Raw genomic sequence first — 22,672 nt, forward strand, 5'->3', positions numbered from 1 at the left:
AAATTACCCCTCCTTCGCCCAAAATTCACCATCACAAACTGTATTAAAAAACTCCCACCAAGGGCATTCCGGACATTCACCAGCAAGTCTTCCACCTTTAAAACTCTGCCCCAACCAATATATATATATTCACATCTCAATCAGCTCCCCTCCAACAGATTCGGTATCACACTCCAACAACATCACTGCTTTAGCACCGCTTGTCATGGCTTCTTCCAAGCTCCATGCCCTCACCGTCCTCATCATCCTCATCAGCATAGCGGTCAATGCAGCTGCAGTAGCGGTACAGGACCAATCAGAGCAATGTGGGGCCAAATCAAAAGGAGCGTGCCATGACAAAGCACAAGCACTGAAATTGAAGCTCATTGCCATAGCTTCCATTTTGGTCTTTAGCTTGATCGGCGTCTGCCTGCCACTATTTTCACGCTCAGTTCCGGCTCTCCAGCCCGACAAGGACTTGTTCTCCATCGTCAAAGCTTTAGCCTCCGGTGTCATACTCGCGACGGGGTACATGCACGTGCTGCCAGACTCGTTTGAGTGCTTGACGTCGGTGTGTTTGCCCGAAAAGCCGTGGAAAAAGTTCCCGTTCACGACGTTCGTGGCCATGCTTTCGGCCGTGCTGACTCTCATGGTGGACTCATTTTCTATGAGCCATTATAGGAAAGCTTTCGCTGCAGGTACTCGCAGTGGAGATGAGGAGAATGACAAAAATGTTACCCCTCAATTGGAACATGTTGGTCATGGTCATGGCCATGGCCACGTCCAGGACACTAAGATTGAGGGTGGACTCAATGGCAAGGACTCACAGTTGCTGAGATATCGTGTTGTGGCACAGGTATATAAGTAGTTGCGAGCATGAAAGGCTCTTAACCAGTTGAGCTATAACGTGAATTTGTGCATTGGTTTTAGTTATAGGGTTTTATATTGCATTGTGTTTAGGCCTCTAATGTAGAGTTGGGCTGTTGATGCAGGTATTGGAACTAGGCATTGTGGTGCACTCAGTGGTGATTGGGCTGTCAATGGGAGCATCAGACAATCCTTGCACAATCAGACCACTCATTGCTGCCCTCTGTTTCCATCAACTCTTTGAAGGAATGGGTCTAGGTGGATGCATACTGCAGGTGATTATTATTGTTATTAATTATTAATCTATGGAAAGTAAATTAATTAAAATTAGGACATGTTTGAAATGAATTATATGATGAATGTTGGTGCAGGCTGAATATGGATTGAAGATAAAATCAGTCATGGTGTTCTTCTTCTCAGTCACAACACCATTTGGTATAGCGCTAGGAATTGGTTTGTCAAATGTATACAGTGAGGACAGCCCAACAGCCCTAATTGTGGTAGGGCTGCTGAATGCTGCATCTGCAGGGCTGCTGAACTACATGGCTCTGGTGGATCTGCTAGCAGCTGATTTCATGGGTCCTAAATTGCAAGCCAAACCCAAGCTCCAAATGTGGTCTTACCTTGCAGTTTTTTTAGGCCTAGGAGGAATGTCAGTCATGGCCTTGTGGGCATAGCATAGACAGCAGATCCAACAATATTAATGTTCTCAGAAGCTAGATGGGATTTTGCTGCTCTGCATGTACAGCAGGGACAAGCATTTGATAAGTTTTTATTATTCCTTTTTTTTTTTTTTTTTTTCTCCTAGTTAGGAACAAAGTTTGTCACCATGGCAATTTCCTGAAATCAATTCAACAAGTTGTTATTTTGATTCACTTTTGGACTCAAAACCAATCTTTTTATTTTATTTTTTTTGCCAAGTTATAATTATTTATTGTTGTCTTGTTATGATTGGATGGTGTGAGTTTCGAACCTTTCCATAGAATACAATACAATACATGATAAATTAATTTGCATGCTCTGAATTTGATAATCAGCCCTTTTCTTTTCTGAAACCAAAAGGGTAAACTAAATTGACAAGCACTAGCACCTAAAAAAGTTAATGGAATTAAAGTAATTATTAGGGAATTAAAAGTTGAAACATAAAAAAGAGAAAGATTGAAGATTTTTGTAGAAAAACTTCCATTTCCATGGATGCAGATGAGCCATATGTATTAACACTAGTCACTACCACACTTCACAATTTAGATTGTCCCATGCGCAGTGCCCACGGGTGAGACGTCACCAACATATATATATACACATACATGTCTCATTCCAAAATCAAATTTGGAGAAGACAATAAAATAGGCCTCACAAGTGCAATCAAAAAGACACTCATTCAACTCAAGACCTTTTTTTTCTAAAGCTTTGGCTTTTTAATAAGTGGCTTTGGTTTGCTTTCTCAATATGCATCACTTTGTCCGTTTGGAATTTGCTTATGTAATGGTTGAAAATATTTTTTGATAATAAAAAAAAGTGTGTTTAACATCATTTGATAGAAAAACTTAAAAGCACTTCGAAAACATAAAAGTGTTTTCTAGAGAAGCACACGGCACTTGACTTTTTAATATAAATTTTGATGTTCTTCTAATAAAAACGTTTACGCAACGTCTAATAGATTGCGTAAAGATTTTAAGTCCTACACTCAAACGTCTAATTTAACCATGGGGTTAACTAACCCCGAAACTGATCATGTGGGATAATTAATCTATACTAATGGAGACACCAAAAGCTTTGAAGTTGACAAGTGCCTACGGCAAAGATGACGATCATAAGCTCTCACAAACACAATTAACTGCGCATTTTCCACATAATGCAAGTGCATTTTCTGTCATTAGCAAATTAGATGCCAGTGTTTGGTGGAACAAGGACAAATGCTTGTGGCTCTCGATGCTTAGAGAACCCTCTTAATCATTCCTATAATTACGAATTCTATACCTATATTCTGTAGATGATTTGCTTAGATCCACTTGTTATAATTTCCAGATATTCTTCGGTTAATTAATTAAAAGGTAAGGGACCAACTGAACAATCAATAGTCGATAATTATTACTTTGCTTAGGTTAAGTTGCACCAATGATGTGGACGTTCATGATTGGTAAGTGTTCCAAAGGGGATAGAGATGGTTCACTGTGGCACGTCTTTTGGTTGCAAATTTGGCAACAGTTTCTGCAACTTTAGGATTGATTGTACTATAGGAACCTTATTTTGGTGACAATACTCGAAATACTGTTTTCGTTCGTGTTATTCTAAACTACTCTAATTTATGAGAATTTAATTAGTAACTACTACTATCTTGTTAAAGATTTATCTTTCTTATTGACGAACGAGTTAAACTAATGACGCTTTAAAACACCTAAACAAATTAACTTGAGCATCCATATTGTAAGTGGATTATGACCTTAATTACGTTGCGTAAGCAGACAAAACAAAGGAGAAACATGCGTGGGATTTTAGTGTTATTTTACTGTAATGCGTCCAGTATTTCCCACCAATAAATAATATACGACGATACTCCATAAACAACAATGCCACAATAAGATTTGGAGAATATATAATGAATGACAGATCTAAATAAAAATGGTAATCTGGAATAAAATACAGAGGGAATATTCAAAATATAAAAAGATTAAGCAATAAGAGAAAAGGTGATGAGCTTATCCTATATGAACCAATCACTGCAAAGTGTGAAGGGCAGTGAGTGAGTGAGGTCATAAGACAGGGAATTGAAGGGGGGGAAGAAAGAAAAGTGTAGTTGCTTGAGTGGGGGGGAAAGTGGAGACAGTGCACCTAGGGTTAGTGTCGGTACCAAAAATTAAAATTAAAAGTCCATATATTAATAATAGGATTGAAAAGCCCTAAAGGGGCATGAACATAGATGTTCATGAATCAGACGGTGCCTGTGGTTGTGGAAGAAGAAGATCGAGTAAGTACTCTCTTCTCTTTCGTGATTTGGATAAAAATAAATAAAACATAGAAATTGACCAAAACGTTTTCGTTTTTCTTGTTCATGAACAATAATTGGTGGTGTACAGCATGTGGTAATAATTTTCTGCCATGTCCCTCTCAAGTCTCAATGCCACACCATTACCCATTACAAAGGCGAAAAGAAGAAGGGAACTTTTATTTTTCTTTTTAAAGAAAACGTGTTGCGTTAATAGCTTTCAACTGTATATTTCAATTGTTTCATGTCACTAAAGTTAAGATGTTCATGTCACTACAGTCAAAGTTCATGAACGTTTTTTATTACGAAAATATGATCGTACGATACTTGTAGGACTAGTATTTGTACGCCTTTTTTTGGGTCGAAATATTTGTAAGCTTTTAGGGCATATATGACATGTATAATGCCCCAAAAACATGGGTTGGACTCCCATGTTCCATGATCGGTCTATGTTAATTAGCTGTGTGCATATATGAGAGAGAGAGAGAGAGAGAGAGAGAGAGAGAGAGAGAGAGAGAGAGAGAGAGGTGGTGGGTGTGTGGTGTCTTTACTTTGCTAGGGCTGGCTGAGTTGACGGGCCAAGCAAAATGGGGAGTAGCCCTAGTGGGTTGGTCCACCGGGCACCCACGCCAGAGCCTAGCAGAAAAAATAAAAACAAAAATGGACCCACTCTGCAAAATCATACGTATGCTTCATATTGGTTGCCCTCTAAATTCCGAAATGATGCAATTTTGGTACCAAAATGGGCAGCTGTTAAATCCAGTCCCCCTCCGTACGCAACCATTTGCTCACTTTTATGGTGCCAATTTGCCAAAGCCAAATGCGGCTCTCTTGTGTCTGCATATTTTTATCCATCACCTATAAACAAATATTTAAATATAATACATGTATAGCTAAACTTTGGGAAATTGAAAACATTGTAGCCATGGATCATGTTCGTGTGTGAATCATGTCTTTTGCTTTCTCTTTATTCTTTTGTTGTTTTCTTCTAATGGGTAGGTCCCCAAATTTTCATTTCTGTTCTCTCAATAGGATTTTTGTTTTTTATTTTATTTATAATGAGCTTTTGACTGATCAAAATGTTGTGTTTGGTGATGGACATAGGAACTATATATACATAGGGCAAATTTTTTGGCATATTTTTAGGTAAATTCTTTATCTTTGTTCATTTACCTATTTGCGCCAGGACATCAAAGTCACCTCTTACCAGCATATGCAAAAAAGTACTTGTTGCCCATCTTATCTTGCCTTGCCCCTAGAGCATAAATGGTAAATATAAGCATATATCAAATCAAAGAAGAATACCCGAGATTTGAATCTTGATCAGATTTTATTTGCAAGTGCGTGTGAACTTTAGTGGTTAATGCTTTGCAATGTCCCTTATGGGTTAAATACTGATTAATGATTAGTCGTTTATATTACATTTTTTAAATAAATAAAAATTGATTTTGACTGATGCAGCACGAAAGCACAGATTTATGAATCGACAAACACTTAAACCCAAAAAGATAAACTGAAATCTATCAACGACTAGAATCCACCAAAAAATAGAGAAAATATCTAACTTTGATTAATAATATGATAAAACTAATTAATACAACACCATGAGATGGCTTAAATAAAAAAAAAACAAAAGAAATCCTAAAACCGTAAGAAACCCTAGGTTCCATAATATTCCTAAAACTTAACTAATAAGAAAATAATTAAAATCATATTAGGAAAATAATATCATGATTGATAACTTATTCTAGAAATATAAATATAATATAAATCTTTTCAAGAAATCAAGCATCCCGAAAATCCCAACGATCCGCCTTCCTTCTTTTCCTAGCGTCATAATTGATGCTCGAGCATGATTTTTCATACTTGAAACCCAAATTTCTGATTTTACAATTTTCCCCTTTTCCGAATTTACTTTGTAGGAACGAACCTATGATTTGTCCTACATCATTGTCACTACAAATATCACTTCCTACACTCTTCTCGTCTCTCGGACAAGAGGAGTGCATGAAGTCATTTTAGGATGATTCACCCATTATATATGAGAAGAGTGACGCTAGCTAGCCTATAGTTGATTAGTTTGATCAACCCATCTTTTCATGGTGGCCCCTGCACACTAACACAAGGGAGTGCTATATCCATCTTCCTTATGAAAGGTTCGAACACGAGTTTAGGTTCGTCTTTAATTAGCAGATGGTTTTCATTGGAATGTTCCTTAATCACACTCATTGATCTTATCGAGTTGGCTTTGGAATTTTGAAGCAGAACGGAAGTTTTCTGTAGTGGGGAAGCACCAAAACCATGCATTAATGTTAAATAATTGTAATTAAGGAATAGAATGGTGAACTCTGTTTTTTTAAATGCAAGTCATTAAGAAGATTGTGTCTGCAAGTTGCTGTCTAGCTCTGAGATTTGGCAACACTACTTTTTAATGTATCTAATCTTCTTCTATAGCATTCATCTTTTCTTTAAAAAATTGCAAGTAGGTCTCAAGAAGACATGCACAGCCACAAAACTAAAAACCAAAAGAATACACAAGAATAATTGGCTACAAATTAAGACTTTCATATCAGAAGACTAGATACCACTTATTACTTATTTATATATAATAATACAGATTTGATAACTTTGTTAATTGTGGCTATTAGAACACTTGTTTCATTATGCTTGAGAGAGAGAGAGAGAGAGAGAGAGAGAGAGAGAGAGAGAGAGAGAGAGGTGTCGATATCTGATACGTCATGAAAGAATAATGATGGAACATTTAAAACTTGGAAGAGGCACTGAACCTTCAAATCATATATTAATTATATCAAATATCAATAGTGGTTTATATGGTACCAGTGTTAGTTCCCTTCCTATCATCACTGCAAGTCTGCATTTCTAGATTAGCTTGACCTAAGCAGGACTGGAAAAACCAGAGAGAGAAGAAAGAATGTTAGCTGAATCTGTTTCTGTAATACTTTTCTGGATTAGTCCCATTAATATCTCTGCTTAATTATATGTAGATTTTGATGAAAGAATATCAACACATCATGGATCTTATTTTCAGCAGAGAAGCTAGTGATTCTTCATGGTGGAGCATAAAAAAAAAAAAAAGGGAAACTGGCTGAAAAGCCAAGTACTATATAGTACTATGTTGCAAAGCTCACTCAGGCATCTGCATAAGATGTGTTCTTGGCCAGTTAAAAGCTGACTTAAAAAAACTTTTATAAAGATAATGGATAGGGTTTAGGTATTTGATGCTAACAATTTAGATAATTTAGTAATTCACCTTGATGGGGCCAAGGTTTGAAGTGCTCAGTGAGTCATCAAAATTAGAAGAAGAAAAAAACACAAATTAACTTGATCATCACAACTCAGTGTTCAAATTAATAGTTTACCTTTTAAACTGACCTTCTTTGCGTCATCAGTCATAATGTCTTAGTGCTCTGCGTCTGAAACTGGCTTGGATTGGATCCTCAAAGTAAAACTCCCTTTAATTAATTTGACTTCAACTCCATTTCCCAAATTGCAATTTTTCTTTCTCTTCCAAAACATTTCTCCCCATAATTATTACACCCCCACACATGAACTTTTTCCTCTTCTTTAGCATCATATTTATGTGAAGCCAAATCATTATCCAAATCTCAAATCTGTATAAAATCATGTTCATGCACATATAGATACAAACACATACATATAAACATCCCCAACACCAACTCATATCATGGTCTCCAAATGCCACCAACAATCAGTATGATGCAATTTGGTCCATATGTTAGATGCATATCTTCCTCCACATGCTATATATTAGACACATTCCCTGTGTAATTACAATAATTGTTCTCACTGCTGATGTAAGCCCTGAAACTGTTGCTCTCTAATTTGTTGCTAAAGCTGGCCCACTTCTCCATCCATTTCCCTCTCTATAAAACCCCTCTCACTCTTCATGCTGTCATCCCCTGCCCTCTAAGCGAAACAACCTTTGCAACACAAGTTCCAACCAAACCTTTCAAGTGCAAGTTCATCAGAACCTTTTAAAGGAAAAAAAAAATATTTAAGCTATGCTTCCAGGTGAGATCATTTCAGGTCTCCACTACCTAGCACCTGAAACCCCAATTCCAGATCCTGCTCACTTTGGCATCATGCAGAACAACATGTCCTCCCTCCATTTCAATACTCTCTTTAACAATTTATCCCAAGCTCAAAACTTTCCTGCAGGCCATGAATTCACTCAGCAATCTTCAAGCCTCAGCAACAACTCCAGTACTTCTGATGACGCTGAAGAACACCAGCACCTCAGAATCATTGATGAGAGGAAGCAGAGGAGAATGATATCCAATAGAGAATCGGCTCGGCGATCGCGGATGAGGAAGCAGAAACACCTGGATGAGCTCTGGTCACAGGTGGTCAGACTGAGAAATGAGAACCAGAGTCTGATAGACAGGTTAAACTATGTGTCAGAGAGCCATGACAGGGTTGTGCAGGAGAACACTAAGCTCAAGGAAGAAGCTTCTGATCTTCGCCAAACGCTCACAAACCTTCAAATTGGCAGCCCTTATAATATTAATGCTACCACCTTCAGAGAGCTGGAACCCGAGGTGCCCTGCAACACAGCTCATCTCAGAGCTGAATCTTCAAACCAATCCATTGCTGCATCAGCTGACTTGCTCCATTGAGATAGATGACAATTACTGTTTTCTCATTATGACATAGCTACTTTATGTTCCCTTTGTTCACTATAATTGCTATTCAGTTTTTTCCTTCCCTTTACCGTATGAGATTAAAAGCAAAACAGACCGTGCAAGAACGCACTTAGCCACCAACTCATCTCAACTTGGCTCTTATACTTTATCATTTAAATTAAAATCAACACTCACAAGTACTTCTACTGTTCATAATCTCTTCTCGCCGCATACACATCCATTAATGTACTTGCAGATCATAATTACTGAAATGATATTTCTTTGTAGCCCCATCTCAAAGAATTTATCAAACAATGAATCATGCATATGACCTTTTATCTTTTTCTCATTTGACAACTGAGAACCCCACCAACCCACCTGCAAAAATTAATGAACTATGTAGGAATTGCAGTGCTTAGAAAGACCAGAACAAAACAGAAAATCTCCCATCACTGCCGTAAGAAAACCGATTTTATCACACCAATGTACTAAATTCTGGACAAGAAAACGTATAACGATCGATTTGTGGAGTACAGAGGATGAGCTTGTGGGAACAAACTCAATGAAGCGGTGTTGCAGTACAGAGAGTAACAGGGCAAACAGGAGGATGACAAAAGGTGGTGGAGGTTTTGGTGCTAGTGGTGGCTCATCATTCAAAATGCATGAGTCATGACTACTATGAGACACAAAACATTTGAAAAGGGTTTATCCACTAGCGAGCAAAATCACCCACCTCCCCTCAGAAATGTTTTGTTTTTAGCTTTACTTGTGAGGGCACCAACGCCTGTGACCTGTCTATGTTGTCTAACTTTGTTCAGCCAAAATAAGCTTCCATTTGCTTTCATGAATTTGAATCCTGCCAAGAAAGCCTACGCTTCAGGTGTTGCTTCAACAGTACCTTTAGCTTTCTGGTACTGTTTGGAGAGCACACACATGCATATGCCATTTATAATGCAGCATTATGAATTAACTTGCCCCACCATATATATATATATATATGTATGTATGTATGTATGTGTGTGTATATATGCTCACCCTCCAGCCTGAGCCAGGCACCTACCCCCTTCAGAGTATATATGTGATCGTTTTGCATGAGAATATTCAATATATTCAGTCATAAATCCTAATGGTTAAGCAGTTTATACAGAAGGTAAGGTAAAGGATATATTAGCACAAAATATAAACATGTTCAAATCTTATTTTTGATCTTTTGTGTGGGCCATTCAATCAAACAGCTGCTGTGCAGTTTTTTGACCTTCACACAGATAGATATGGAAAGATAAATGAAAGTGAGGAGAAAAAAAACTTGTGACAATGAGATAAGAAGAATGCGATAAACCAAACCAAAAATTACAAGTGCAGAGATAAGTTAAACGTGTTTTTACTTTCGTAATAATTAGAGTTGACAAATAGAGACCAGTCACCAGTGCTACTGCGACAATGAAAAAGAAACCACCTTTGAATACACATTGATGACAGACATTCATATATACAATTATTAAATAATTTTTTATTTGATCTCCCAAATCTAGATTTCGTTAGGTATAATACAGTTACCATGATGACATTTTTCTACTTGTAGCATCTCTATCTCATAAAATGGTGTTTTCATCTCTTTATTTCATATTATAAGTTCTCTAGTTTAGATATCATGTGTTTATGACAACTCTTTTTCTTAAGTAATTAAAATAGATTAATGGATGATTCTATAATTAAGAAATATGATTTATTAGCCTCCCCTTTTGGTTTTAGGTAGCTTGCATGAGGGTTTTTTTTGGGCATTGAAGCTCTAATTTTCATCCAATGTTACAACGAGATTATCATAATTGTTTAATGTTGACCCTACTTAACAAAATTTCTGACTACGCCACTGTAGGTGATATCAAAATATATACCCAACCCAAGTGGGTTTGGTCTAGTGGAAAATTGAACGGGCTAGGCCACACATGTTGGGCAAATGTGATCGGGCTCCTCAATGAGGCTCCGAGTTCGATCCTCCGTATGTGTAACGAACTTCTTGGAGAGAGCTTTTCCTTAACCCATGCCTGGCTCGAAAAGGTGACACTCCTACCACCTTTATTGTAACCAAAAAAATATTAGAGCACTTTCAAATATGATTTTGCACATATCAGTGCTACCTGGAGGGTAGAGTCATACAAAGTAATGGCGACATTTACTTTATCACATAAGGACGATTGAACTCCACTTGAATATGTTATCCAAGTTATCCTTATTTTTGCACGTCCAAACAACTCCAGTTGAATATGTTATCCGTTTACGGCAAATGTTTAACCATTTCCCGACCCAGCTGCATGAGCATGTCCTTAGTTTTTATAAAACTTTTTGGACATCTAAGTTTGGTCCCAACACACACACCCAAAGTGCACTCCACTAAAACTGCTGTGCGCCAAGTTTGACAACTGACATAACAATTTTCAACTAGTATCCTATTCCACGTTTAGTGTCCTAATAAAGAAAGCGGGTGAATCGTATCATTAAATTGAACAACAATTCCACATATTAGAAAAAAACAAGTTTCATCATAACGATGAGACTCTAAAGAACAAGAGACTCAGAATCTAGTCACAATCATGTTGGATTTTTCTAAGTCCCAACCAAAGGCTACAAAGATGTCAACCCAAATCTTTCCACCAAAACCCTAATCAGAAAAATGTTTACAACAGAAATGCAAATTAGACCATGTGAACCAATTAATTGTGCAGCAAATATGCTACTTGGCAACACCTTCAAAGAGGGCTGAAGTTTGCTTTTCCCTTCAACTTTGACGATATAAAAACTAAATAAAAGTTAACAATCACCAATGACGATTTATATGAGCCCCTCCCTTGCACATTGACTTGCAGCAGGCATCGAGTAATGGAAGCATGCATCCCATGAAGCATCAAGCGATGATGCGCAGAGAGAACGAACGAATTTCTTTAGGAGTAACATTCCCAAATTCTAAGGGTTTGAGGGCACTCTCAACTCTTTACAGTGTGTATCTGCAATTTGTTTTTAGTTGTCATGCGGAATTGAAATTTGAGAGGAAACAAAGTGGTTATTGTTGGTTTTGAAAATGCCAATTATTGATGTTTTTCTAAATTTTATTATCCAGACATTGATGTCAAAACAGCCAACATGTTTTCATACTCAGAGAAATGAAATGACCCCCAAGCTTGAACTTTTCTGGTCAGGTCATATTTGATGAACTGTAAGCTAACAAGTCTTCAAAATTGGACTTGTACACAGTTTATTGCAAGATATACAAAGGGTATTTCAGGCTAACATTCCATAAATAAACATTACAATTACGAAAACCCGATTGATAATTCTGCTACTTAAGACAACAACGCTATTATAGTGTAACTTGTGAACTTACAAGTCTCAAGTCATTCCTCCGGTTTTCGAGTTCTGTTCTTATTTCCGTATATCAAACCAGTCTCCTGAAAAACAATTCAAAATTCTAATCAACCAACAAGGAAATGAGAAATTCAATTATATGCACTTGGAATACCATAAACTCGGACGTGGATGAGTTGCAAGGAACAATACCTGAGGATCAGGAACAGGTTTCCTTTTCTCTACATAGGCATGTGGATCCGCAGAGGCCAAAGCAGCCCTTTCCTGTTGTTCTCGCTTGAGGTCCTGTGAGGGCTTAACCCAAAGGAAGTAGGCTAAGGTCCCAGCCACCACCCAGGAGGCCAGGTTGCTTCCTCCTCTTAGGCCTCCCATCGAATTCCCTACAAACGACCTCACATTTCCTAATCTTCTCCTCCAAGTGGTTGTCATTTCTTTGGAGTTTTAGCGTTTTGTATCCTATTTTGCTGATTGGGGACTTAGGGTTTTTGATTTCCCTGCTCTGCACCTCCTTGTCAATATTTGCAAATTCCAAACCGTTGCGGTTAGTTTCAGAACGAACACTGAGCCCTGGTCATTTCAGTCCTGCTTGAGGATTAAGAAATCAAATAACCACCAGGCTGCGTATTAAAACGAGAGTAAAGATGAAAGCGCAAGCAGACATTGTTTGAAGCAGGGAACTAGAGATATGTTGGGACCATTAGACATAACCTAAATATGTGAAATAAGAACTACTTCTATAAATAAAAAAATAAAAAAATTAACAACTTCGATGCATAACCTGAATATGATTTCATATAATTTGCATATCAAGTATTGCTGATACACAAACAAGCATAAAGCGTATCTTTGGAACTGCATTTTTTCAAGAGAGTGCATTGCATTGCAAGAGCTTTGCTTTCATATTTCCTAAGAAAAAAGCACAAATTGACAAAGCCCAGATTCAATTAAATTAAGATTACGTATATGGATGTGCTATCCATCTCAGATTAACATACGCTTCACTCTTCTGGAGTTGCAATTTCAATGGCCACATGGAACAAAAAGAAGAAAATTTTCAGTAAACAAACGACAGATAAATCAGACCCACACCGACACCGATCAGATGAGCTACATCATTCTCAAACACACAATTTCATATAAATCAAATCGAATTACAAATACATAAGCTATAAAGTAGGGATCAACAGTAATAAGGACGAAAAGCACGACGAAAAATTACCCGATTGCAGAGAACGGAGATGAGCAATCGATACAGAAACGAAGATGACCAACTAAGCTCACGAGCGATGCAGAGAACTGTGATGGCCGATAGACGGAGGGACAGAGCGGAGAGCTAGGAGGAGGCCGCAAATAGAACGAGGAGGGTTCGGTTGAGTGGAGCCTAGGAAATCTTTTTGATTCGGTTGCGCTAGCTTGCACGGGTTGCATAGAACAGCCCAATTGATGGCTGCCACGTATTTATTATTTATTCAAATTCGTTTTTTGTATATTCTGTCGGTTAAGTTCGTAACAGACTTATCCCTCCGCTTCTTATTTGACACCTAACCGAACACACGTCTTCGGACTTCTTTGGTGAATCAGTTTGGATTGAATTGGAGTTTAGTTCAAGTCGGTCCTTATGATTTGTAATATATAATATGTTGGATGATTGTTTAATTTAACAAGTTTAGTTTTAACACACCAAACAACGGATATAATTCTTGTCAATTTTATTTGAAATAGTCAAACTTAGTTCTAACCACCAAACCTAAATCCATGACATGACACAGCCGCGAAATTCTATAGTGAAAGTGTCATATATAGACTTTTTATGTGGCTATCATTTCATTAAACTTAAGGAAAATTATTATTTATATGAATCATATTGCTAATATAAACGTATCTACGTTCCGTATATAACACCCTCACCGTAGTTCTGACACCCTCACCGTAGAACTACTCCGACACAGGCCCAATTCCTTATTGAGGACCTGGTTAGTGGTGTCCAGTGGAAAGAGCCCACTTGAACCAGGCCTTTGAGCCCTCCATTTACAGGTCTTACAAAATGAATTTGCTCTGGACTGGTACACGCAAACAAACATAACTTTGACTTTGGTTTTTCATGTGAGCTAGCTCTGGGATGTAGCGTGAAACACATCATTGATCAACTTAAACACAAAACCTGAGTTTCCTTCATTACAGGATCAGCAAAATTTATGAAATACAGTGGCTAGCTAGTGAAGAGAAAATATATCATATTTTAGTATCATGGATTCATGGTCCAGTAGAGCTGATGTCTTGTGTGTAGATATAGTCTGTGTGAGCAACCATGGACCTTCTGATCAAACACTCTTCACTGTTTAAACCCTTGCAAGCATCATCATCATCCACATCCAGGCTTGGTTCCTCCTACAAATTAAAAAACAGAGACCACAATAAAGTTTAAAAAAAATTGAAAAACAGAGTAGTCATCAACACCATATTTCTAATTTTGTGAATCAACAAAAGATGAATTAGAGAAGGGATCAAAAGGGAACTTACAATAGGTGATGATCTTATGGGAATATTGGAAGAAGAAGCATTTGGATAAGACTCAGGTAAAATGGAGGCAGCAGGCATTGATCTGGCTTCTGCCCTTGACAATAGAAGTAGAAAACCCAAAAGGAAGATCAAATTGAGCCCATTTGCCATTGTTTTCATCTCAAGCTTTTAAGAACAGATTAAAAAAGCTCTCTGTGTCTCCTTTATAAAGAACAGATGGAGAAGAAAGAACTGGAGGCTGTAAATTGGGATTTGAGTGTTTTGACTTTTTAGAGAGATAGGGAGAGGGGGAGGCAGGCAGAGTAAATGGCAATGATATGGAGTGATGATTCTGTCTTTCGAGTTTGGAGGAGGAGAAGGGTGCCAAAATGCCATGAATGAGCATTGATAGATTTGATGTTATTATTGTGCAGCAGCAGCAGCCTGCAGAGTGCAGAAAGTCAAAACGTTGCCGTTACCCATATCAGGTCAATGCTCATCTCTCTGTCATTTTTCTTCCTAGGAAAAATCACCATTTAAGGACATCATTGAGAAGCGTTTCTTCCCAGTCTGATAATAAGTATAGTTTTTTGTTTGGGTGATATAGGAAGCTAGCTGTACTATTCCTATGCAGCTGTGTACTGGTGTAAGATGAAGTCACGTGCTCTTTTGCTGCATGTGATGGACACCTGTTGATGTTGGGGACCCATTGGTCATTTCATTTACTCTCTTATTTTTATATATAATTTGTTGGTTTCCATGAGGGTTACAAACTAAAATATCACTACATTAAAGCTTACAATTGCATTTAATATATATATATATGTATAAAAGTGATATCAGAAAGGAGAGAATCAAAATTAGAACTTAGAATGCATAGATAAATATTATTTATCATTTAAGTTACAAGCTTTTTATAAAATAATTATATTTTAACACATAACGAATTTGAATATCGGAAAGAATATCATGATTCATAACCACGTTGAAATCCATTGATTCCGGACAAGCAAATACAAAATTGTGATTTTGTTGAAGAGCCTTGTCCCCTTGGGGTTCAAATGTTATGTTAATGTAGAATGATTTAAAAGGATCTTCCACTTTTCATTACCGCATTTTTCAGAAATTACAAGGCTAACATAAGAAGATGGGAAACCCCAGGAAATATGGTGGATAAATTGGCATTAAAACGACATTAGTCAGAGAGCTTTTGCGGGAAACATGAAGCCCCTTCTATTCTATTCTATGTTATCAATAAAATATAAATCACCATTTTAAAAAGATCGTGCGTCACCTTGTTGCTTGTTATTAGACAGATTATGCAATCGAGGCCCGTTGACTGTATACTCATGCATGGCTTTGATCTAAGAAAATTAGAAACTCTCTTTGGTTCTATTCCCCATAATATTAATGAAGTGATCCTTTTGTTTATGTAAACACAAAAATAAATATATATTATGCGGTTGTGAATTAGATCAGTTGATCATGATAGTGAGCCCGTCAATTTACTCCCGAGTTTCTATACCCTACTGGTAAATGAGATTAATTTACAGTAGACACCTAGTTCACATGACAGGGCCTCAAATGGGCTGGGTTTACCAGTGACTTTCTTATTGGGCCCTCCTAAGCTATGGCCCAGTTACATGTGACTTCTTCCTCACCAAAAACAAAAAAGTTGAACAAAAAAAGAAACTGTACAGTTAGTTGCCTTTGAGATAGCGCCAAAATAAGTTCCAAGATTTTTTTCTCTTTTTCCCGTTAGAACTCTCTCCTCTTATCCTCCTAAACTTCATCAAAACTATCTTCAAAGTTATCTCCAAACTTCAAATGATATTTGCAGGACCAAACTCCTGCATTCAAATCAGGTTCAACTGGTGAATCAAAGTTTTCAACCATGGCATTTTCTCCAACTCCCATCTCTTCTTTCTCCTTCACCAACCCAACACTGCCCAAAAGGATTTCTTCAGTACCTTCTGCAGTAAACTCAAAAGGTGTAGCCAAAGATCTCATCTTTAACCACGACGGTTCTGCCACAAAGAAGCTTCTGGTACCCTTTTAAGCAACTGGTTTTTTGTTTGCTTGGCATAATATGAATTGGGTTGATAGTTGATTTGGTGGTGGTGCAGGCAGGCGTGGACATGGTGGCAGAGCTGGTTGGGGTTACGTTGGGCCCAAAGGGAAGGAATGTGGTGCTGCAGAATAAGTATGGACCTCCCAAGATTGTCAATGACGGTGAAACTGTCCTCAAACAGGTCTTGATTAATTTGTCCAATTTAACCTTATTGGGGTTTTTGATATTTGGGTTACTTTTCTTAACTGGTTCTGTTTTTCATCCTTTGTTAAGATTGAGTTGGAGGACCCTGTGGAGAATGTTGGAGTGAAATTGGTGAGGCAAGCTGGTGCAAAAACAAATGATCTGGCTGGAGATGGTTCCACTACAGCTGTAATTCTTGCTCATGGCTTAATCACTGAAGGTGTGAAGGTATGAATGTCATGTCATTTATAGCTTGTCTGTTGACTAGAAGAAGGAAAGTACTTCTTCATGTGCTAAGTTGTATCTTTATACTTATTTAGTATGGCCACGGAGGCTTATCGTGTAGTTTGTGAGGTGGCTTATGTTCTTATCGACCGATTTTATTTTCTAATAGTGGTACTAGTTTGTGTGGGAATTAAACATATCATCTGCTATAATGCGAGCAAGCATTCAGTTAAGCTTTGGCAACATTTTTGTATTGTACATAAACTTTCTTCTAGGTTACTGCAGCTGGCTTGAACCCCATTCAAATTGCTCGTGGCATTGAGAAAACTGCGGCCGCGCTCGTTTCTGAACTCAAATTGATGTCCAGAGAGGTAACCAAAGTTTTTTTTTTTTTTTTTTTCCTTCTAGTTTGAAAGATTTAAAACTCTGGAGATATTATTCAAAACCATGACTAAAGTAATTACATTAGGCTGTAAAGAGCATTTTACACAATATTTTGTAATTAATTCAGCTTGCAGCCTATGACATTTTTTACTATGCAGATTGAGGATCATGAGCTTGCACATGTTGCTGCAGTTAGTGCAGGCAATGATTTTGCAGTGGGGAATATGATTTATGATGCTCTTCTTCAAGTAGGAAAGAAGGGTGTGGTTACTATTGAACAAGGGAAATGTACAGAGAACAATCTACAAATTGTGGAAGGAATGCAGTTTGATCGTGGATACTTATCCCCTTACTTTGTCACTGATAGAAGAAGAAGGATAGTGGAGTTTCAAAACTGTAAGGTAAGAACTATGAATTACATACAGGCTGACCTATTCTCCTATGAAGTAATTAGAGGTCATGAAATTCGTTGGTTTCAGTTACTTTTGGTCGACAAGAAAATTACAAACCCGAAGGAGATGTTTAAATTATTGGACAATGCAGTGCAAGAAAAGTATCCAATGGTGATAGTTGCAGAGGGCATTGAGCAGGAAGCTCTAGCTCCAGTAATTAGAAACAAACTCAGAGGTGTGCTGAAAGCAGCTGCTATTAAAGCTCCTGCCTTTGGTGAGCGCAAAAGCCACTACTTAGATGACATTGCCATCTTGACTGGAGGTAGTAGGCTAAACACCAAAGTTTAGATATCTAATTAACTCCATTACCCTTCTTCACAATCTTCATTTTGGCTTTGCTTGTATTTTGCAGGAACCGTAGTAAGAGATGAGATGGGGATTATCCTAGAACATGCTAACAAGGAGGTTTTGGGTACTGCTACTAAAGTTGTGATAACTAAGGATTCTACATTGATAGTTACCGATGGTAGCACTCGCGAAGCTGTTGAAAAGAGGGTTTCTCAGATACGAAAGCTTGTTGAGGTACATTCAACATCTCTTGGTACTCTTCTTTGGTGCTCAAGTGTAGAATGAACATATTGGTAGTATTCTCTGATAAATACAACACTTCTAATTTTTGTTTTTCAGAACACTGAAGAAGAATTTCAAAAGAAGATATTAAATGAAAGAATAGCAAGATTATCGGGGGGAATTGCTATTCTGCAGGTAATGGAAAATTTAATGCACTCAGCATCTTTATAATCTGAATGTCTGAAGACTGGCTTTCTTTCAAGATGATGTGTTTGTTTTAATAATTGAATCGTAGGTAGGAGCACAAACACAAGTTGAGTTAAAAGATAAACAACTTAGAATCGAAGATGCTTTGAATGCGACCAAGGTAGGTAGCTTCTTGCTTGCTGTTACTATTTTGACAAGAAGTTGAATGCCAATATCAAATGGTTGATTTCTAACCAGGTTCATAATATAGGCAGCAATTGAGGAAGGTGTTGTAGTTGGTGGTGGCTGCAGTCTTTTAAGGCTCTCCAAAAAGGTGGATGGTATTAAAGAACTTTTGGATAATGAAGAACAGAAGGTACTCTTATATCAGATATTTCAATAAAATATCTCAATGTACTTATGCATGTTTTCATACTGTTCTATTTGTCTCCACTAAGCTTTCATAACCATTGTGATCTTATATCTACTGTGTGCAGATCGGAGCAGAAATCTTCAAGAGAGCTTTAAGCTATCCTGTAAAACTGATAGCAAAAAATGCAGGTGTAAATGGAAATGTTGTGGTAGAGAAGGTCTCTGCATGTTAAATGCATTATCTTCTTAAAACGTAATTTTAGACTTAATGCACTCCACGCTTTATGACCAGACCAGATATATTTGATCAAACAAACTCCTCTGTTGAGACTTGTTAAATTTTGCAGATTCTATCTAACGATAATATTGGGTATGGATATAATGCTGCGAAAGACTGTTACGAGGACCTAATGAAAGCTGGGATCATGGATCCATCAAAGGTATTGTAATATTTAATGTCTTTTGAAGAAAACTTCATGACATAAATAACCTGGGATCATGCATGTTAAAATATGCTATGTAATATAGTCTGGAGTGAAAATGTAAAGAAAAAGTCACAGTTCCCTATCAAAAATTGGACAGGTTGTTAGATGTTGTTTGGAGCATGCTGCATCAGTCGCCAAAACTTTTCTGACATCCGACGCTGTTGTAGTCGACATTAAGGAAACACAACCCTTTCCAAGAAGAATGCCACCAAAACTACCCAATATCCCAAGAAGAATGCCACCAGAACTGCCCAATATTCCAAGAAGAATGCCACCAGACCTGCCCAATATCCCAAGAAGAAGGCCAACACCAATGTCCATATCCATGCCAAACTCAGGTAGCTCCTGCCTTCCAAACAAAGGGTTTTGTTTCTCTGATTTTCCTGTCTCACTTTGATATATTGGGGCTGTTGAAGTGATAATGAATTCAAACATCTGATCATTCAGGTGCTGGATCATTTGGCCTTTAGATGGCAGATGATGGCTGTACTGATGCAGCCCACAAAACCCTGATTTCATCTATCTGAGCAAAGTTTAAGGGGTCATGAAAGAGCCATGAAACAAGCTAGCTGTTCATAATTCAGCTCCTTCACATCAAGTGGATGGCTTCAAAATTACATCCATGAGAAGTTTGCATTGGGGCAAGAATGCTACTACTCTGAAAGGCAATGCAGCAAGATAAGGTGGTTTGCCTATTTTGTAAATTTACAAGAAACAAATGACTAGCTGTTAATAGGAAATGTGTTTTTTTTAAACATTGTATGTAAGTAAGACCAGAGGCGTCCTACGATGTTCATACAAGGTCCAGAACTAGACTGGTTGCGGTACAAGATTGACATGTAATAGGAATTTCATTCTTTGTCCACGATCAAATTTATCAAAATCTTCAGTGATTTTAAGGTTGCACAACTTGAGCTTATAAGAGTGAGATTTCATGGGACAGACTGAGCATACGGATGATAAATGAGTGAAGCATTGCATCCAAACCGTTGTGGATAAAATCATTAAATTCTCAACACAGTAAATAGTGCCTTCTTTGACTAAATAAGTTTTAAAAAAATAGCCCAAATAAAAGAAAAAGAGTTAAATGCCAAGATAGTGCCAAATCACATCAAATTTTTTTTTAATACAAGTGATAATTTAAATTACTTTAAACTAGTTTAATCTACGAGAAAAGAAATTAGAATTTGAATGCAAGAAGCGAACTCACTGTCTGAACGGTTAGACTACATGCCATCAAATGTTTGATACATGTTCCAATGAGATGGAGATGAGATCAGACTGAAAATAGCTTTGAATGCTTCAAGAAAAGGCAGGTGCTATATACTTTCGTCAACATTTTATAAAATTAAATTTTTATCAACATTATTTTTTCCTTCCATTTTTTAATTTTTCTTTTATACAAGTGTAAGCCCAGTTGAAAACCCAAAAAGACCAAAGCCCAGAGAAATAGAACAGCAGCAACCCATCCCTGTAACTGTAAGGCGAGGAAGACACGTGCAACTGCAACAAGCATCACAATACACACCATCCCAAAAAGTGGAAGAGCCTCTTCCCAACTGCCGAAACATTTCTTTGTAATCTTGTTGCCTTTCGTTCGTCGTTGATCCTTCGTTCTGCCCTCACCTTCTCAGCCTTGTATAAATGTAGGTAGAGCGAGCGACACCTGAGTTTCTTCTACACAGTTCTTTTATAAGTAAGAAGTAGGAAAATGATGTTCTTGATGGGTTTGAGCATCCAGAGCCTGTTGGATTTGGCGGTGGCAGGGATTTCTCTGATGATCGTTTTGGGAATTTTTGCGTTTATTACTTCTATTCTTTGCTCTGCTGCTTTCTTGCAAACCGCCAAGGACGTATCTTGATCCTTCACTCAAGGTAAAATTTCCAATTCAGATTTCGTCAGCTACATCAATCTTGTTCTGGGTCCTTCAATTATGCTGTTAACTTCATCAAGATGAAATCTTTGGCTTGTTTGTCTTCCAATTGGCAAATTTGACGCATTTTTCCTTTCAAAACTGTAGCTCCTACTATGAAGTATTTTTGTTGGATTCAATAAAATTCTCCTCTCTTTTTTTTTTTTGGGTCAGATCATTCTCTCCTCTTTTGTCTGGTTGAATTTCCCCTTGTGTATTTGTGTATATTATACCCTGAGGCAGCTGACACAAGTTACATGATTTCATAGTTTTCTGCAACAACAACAACTAATGATTTTCACATATTCCGCAATCTCAGAAACTCCATCAGTAGAATCATGAGCCAAATTGCCTGTTTACAAAAATTCAAAAACTACACAAGGCTGTCTTCTTCAGGAGGAAGAAGATATACAACAGTCCAGAAAAAAAGCACAGAATTTCTGTAATGGCCTGTGCTTTGCTGCTTATCTTTACCATTAATATTTACCAAACAAAAGAAATCTTACAATTAACCTATCAAATGAATATTTATCAACCAAAACAAACAGTGAATATTTATGTCTTCCTTTTGGGTTTTCTGGAGTACACCATGCCCCGGATCCCATCCGGATCCGCCACAAAGCCCAAGGGCCTGTAAAACCCGAGAACCCGGGGCTCCGAATACAAAGCAATATTACAAATCCCTTTCGCCACCAGCTCCTCCACCAACCTCTCCATCACCGCCTTCCCCAGCCCCAGCCCCTGAAACGAGGGGTCCACCACCACGTCCCATATGATCGCGTTGAAGACGCCGTCCCCTGTCGCCCTAGCGAACGCCACAGGCCTCTTCGTTTTCCTGTACTCCATCCACAGCAGCGCGTCAGTGTGCTCCAGCGCCGTTCGGATCTTATCCGGGTCCCGCTTCGGAAACCCGACCGCTACGAAGACCTTGTTGAGGTGGTCCAGGTTGAGCTCCGCGATCGTGCGGTGGAGGAGGAAGCCTCGGGAGTCCAGGTCTTGGTCGGAGATTGAGTAGTTGTTGGTGGTTGTTGAAGTGCGCCGCGAAACGGGGACGTTTAAAGGGGGAGTGGAGGTGGTGGTGCTTCTGAGGCGGAGACAAGAGAGGGGAGCGGAGATTGTGCCACGTAGGAGCATGTTTTAGAAGATATGAGATGATAAGCTGATAGCAGTTGTGTCCCATGAGTGACGCCACCATTGGGTTTTTGTATGGATGCGTTGTACGGTGTTTGAGTGTTGGAATTGTGGTTGTGCGTCGCCGTTTCAAGATACGTAATAGTGGAGGCATGAAGGGCGCTTAAACGGTGTCGGTTTGTCAAGTTCAATGACCCAAAAAGAAGAAAAAGGAAAACGTATCAATAATATCTGCAAAATGCTCCATAAGAATTTTATGTTAAGAATTTCTAATCTTAGTCATTAGATTCAAGATACGGAATAGTGGAGGCATACAGTGCTCTTAAACGGTGTCGTGGTGTTGTTTTGTCAAGTTCAATGACCGTTCTATAAGAATTTCTAATCTCATCCATTGAATTGCTTGTAT

The 22,672-nt window shown here is 38.0% G+C and overlaps 4 protein-coding genes and 2 long non-coding RNA genes across 8 annotated transcripts; 3 read left to right on the top strand and 3 right to left on the bottom strand.

Annotated features, from left to right (window-relative positions):
• LOC18793922 (fe(2+) transport protein 1) lies at positions 39 to 1,914 on the top strand. Its single transcript, XM_007224957.2, has 3 exons — positions 39 to 835; positions 972 to 1,121; positions 1,218 to 1,914. Exons 1-3 carry the CDS (start codon positions 206 to 208, stop codon positions 1,521 to 1,523), a joined length of 1,086 nt encoding a protein of 361 aa, XP_007225019.1. The 5' UTR covers positions 39 to 205; the 3' UTR covers positions 1,524 to 1,914.
• On the top strand, positions 7,325 to 8,633 carry LOC18791424 (basic leucine zipper 43). The gene has a single exon (XM_007223395.2). It carries the CDS (start codon positions 7,876 to 7,878, stop codon positions 8,488 to 8,490), a length of 615 nt encoding a protein of 204 aa, XP_007223457.1. The 5' UTR covers positions 7,325 to 7,875; the 3' UTR covers positions 8,491 to 8,633.
• LOC18789893 lies at positions 11,621 to 13,426 on the bottom strand. The gene is made up of 3 exons (XR_002269932.1): positions 13,076 to 13,426; positions 12,049 to 12,438; positions 11,621 to 11,939 (listed from the first exon to the last, which is right to left on the bottom strand). It is a non-coding gene; the product is annotated as an uncharacterized LOC18789893 (long non-coding RNA).
• On the bottom strand, positions 13,918 to 14,909 carry LOC109946646. The gene is made up of 2 exons (XR_002269747.1): positions 14,377 to 14,909; positions 13,918 to 14,244 (listed from the first exon to the last, which is right to left on the bottom strand). It is a non-coding gene; the product is annotated as an uncharacterized LOC109946646 (long non-coding RNA).
• Positions 16,060 to 20,129, top strand: LOC18790201 (chaperonin 60 subunit beta 4, chloroplastic). 3 transcript variants are annotated; one of them, XM_020555747.1, is made up of 14 exons: positions 16,066 to 16,402; positions 16,482 to 16,607; positions 16,700 to 16,837; positions 17,110 to 17,205; positions 17,377 to 17,619; positions 17,698 to 17,932; positions 18,023 to 18,192; positions 18,298 to 18,375; positions 18,476 to 18,547; positions 18,638 to 18,742; positions 18,864 to 18,956; positions 19,086 to 19,178; positions 19,321 to 19,561; positions 19,671 to 20,129. In XM_020555747.1, the coding sequence occupies exons 1-14, from the start codon at positions 16,250 to 16,252 to the stop codon at positions 19,691 to 19,693; spliced, it is 1,866 nt and encodes a 621-aa protein (XP_020411336.1). In that variant the 5' UTR covers positions 16,066 to 16,249; the 3' UTR covers positions 19,694 to 20,129. The 3 variants fall into 3 exon arrangements, with proteins under 3 accessions (XP_020419075.1, XP_020415266.1, XP_020411336.1); XM_020559677.1 differs by lacking the exons at positions 19,321 to 19,561; positions 19,671 to 20,129 and having other exon boundaries at positions 16,061 to 16,402; positions 18,864 to 18,991; positions 19,086 to 19,176; XM_020563486.1 differs by lacking the exons at positions 18,864 to 18,956; positions 19,086 to 19,178; positions 19,321 to 19,561; positions 19,671 to 20,129 and having other exon boundaries at positions 16,060 to 16,402; positions 18,625 to 18,729.
• On the bottom strand, positions 21,451 to 22,378 carry LOC18793399 (serotonin N-acetyltransferase 2, chloroplastic). The gene has a single exon (XM_007225836.2). It carries the CDS (start codon positions 22,267 to 22,269, stop codon positions 21,691 to 21,693), a length of 579 nt encoding a protein of 192 aa, XP_007225898.1. The 5' UTR covers positions 22,270 to 22,378; the 3' UTR covers positions 21,451 to 21,690.

Source organism: Prunus persica, chromosome G1 (assembly GCF_000346465.2).
Source record: "Prunus persica cultivar Lovell chromosome G1, Prunus_persica_NCBIv2, whole genome shotgun sequence".
NCBI lineage: Eukaryota > Viridiplantae > Streptophyta > Magnoliopsida > Rosales > Rosaceae > Prunus > Prunus persica.

Coding starts and splice junctions, on each gene's coding strand:
- LOC18793399 (XM_007225836.2), bottom strand. CDS start 22,269: ATGCTCCTACGTGGCACAATCTCCGCTCCCCTCTCTTGTCTCCGCCTC.
- LOC18790201 (XM_020555747.1), top strand. CDS start 16,250: ATGGCATTTTCTCCAACTCCCATCTCTTCTTTCTCCTTCACCAACCCA. Junction 17,933..18,022: donor CATTGCCATCTTGACTGGAG/GTAGTAGGCTAA, acceptor TGTATTTTGCAG/GAACCGTAGTAAGAGATGAG. Junction 18,743..18,863: donor TGGATAATGAAGAACAGAAG/GTACTCTTATAT, acceptor TACTGTGTGCAG/ATCGGAGCAGAAATCTTCAA.
- LOC18793922 (XM_007224957.2), top strand. CDS start 206: ATGGCTTCTTCCAAGCTCCATGCCCTCACCGTCCTCATCATCCTCATC. Junction 836..971: donor GATATCGTGTTGTGGCACAG/GTATATAAGTAG, acceptor CTGTTGATGCAG/GTATTGGAACTAGGCATTGT. Junction 1,122..1,217: donor TAGGTGGATGCATACTGCAG/GTGATTATTATT, acceptor ATGTTGGTGCAG/GCTGAATATGGATTGAAGAT.
- LOC18791424 (XM_007223395.2), top strand. CDS start 7,876: ATGCTTCCAGGTGAGATCATTTCAGGTCTCCACTACCTAGCACCTGAA.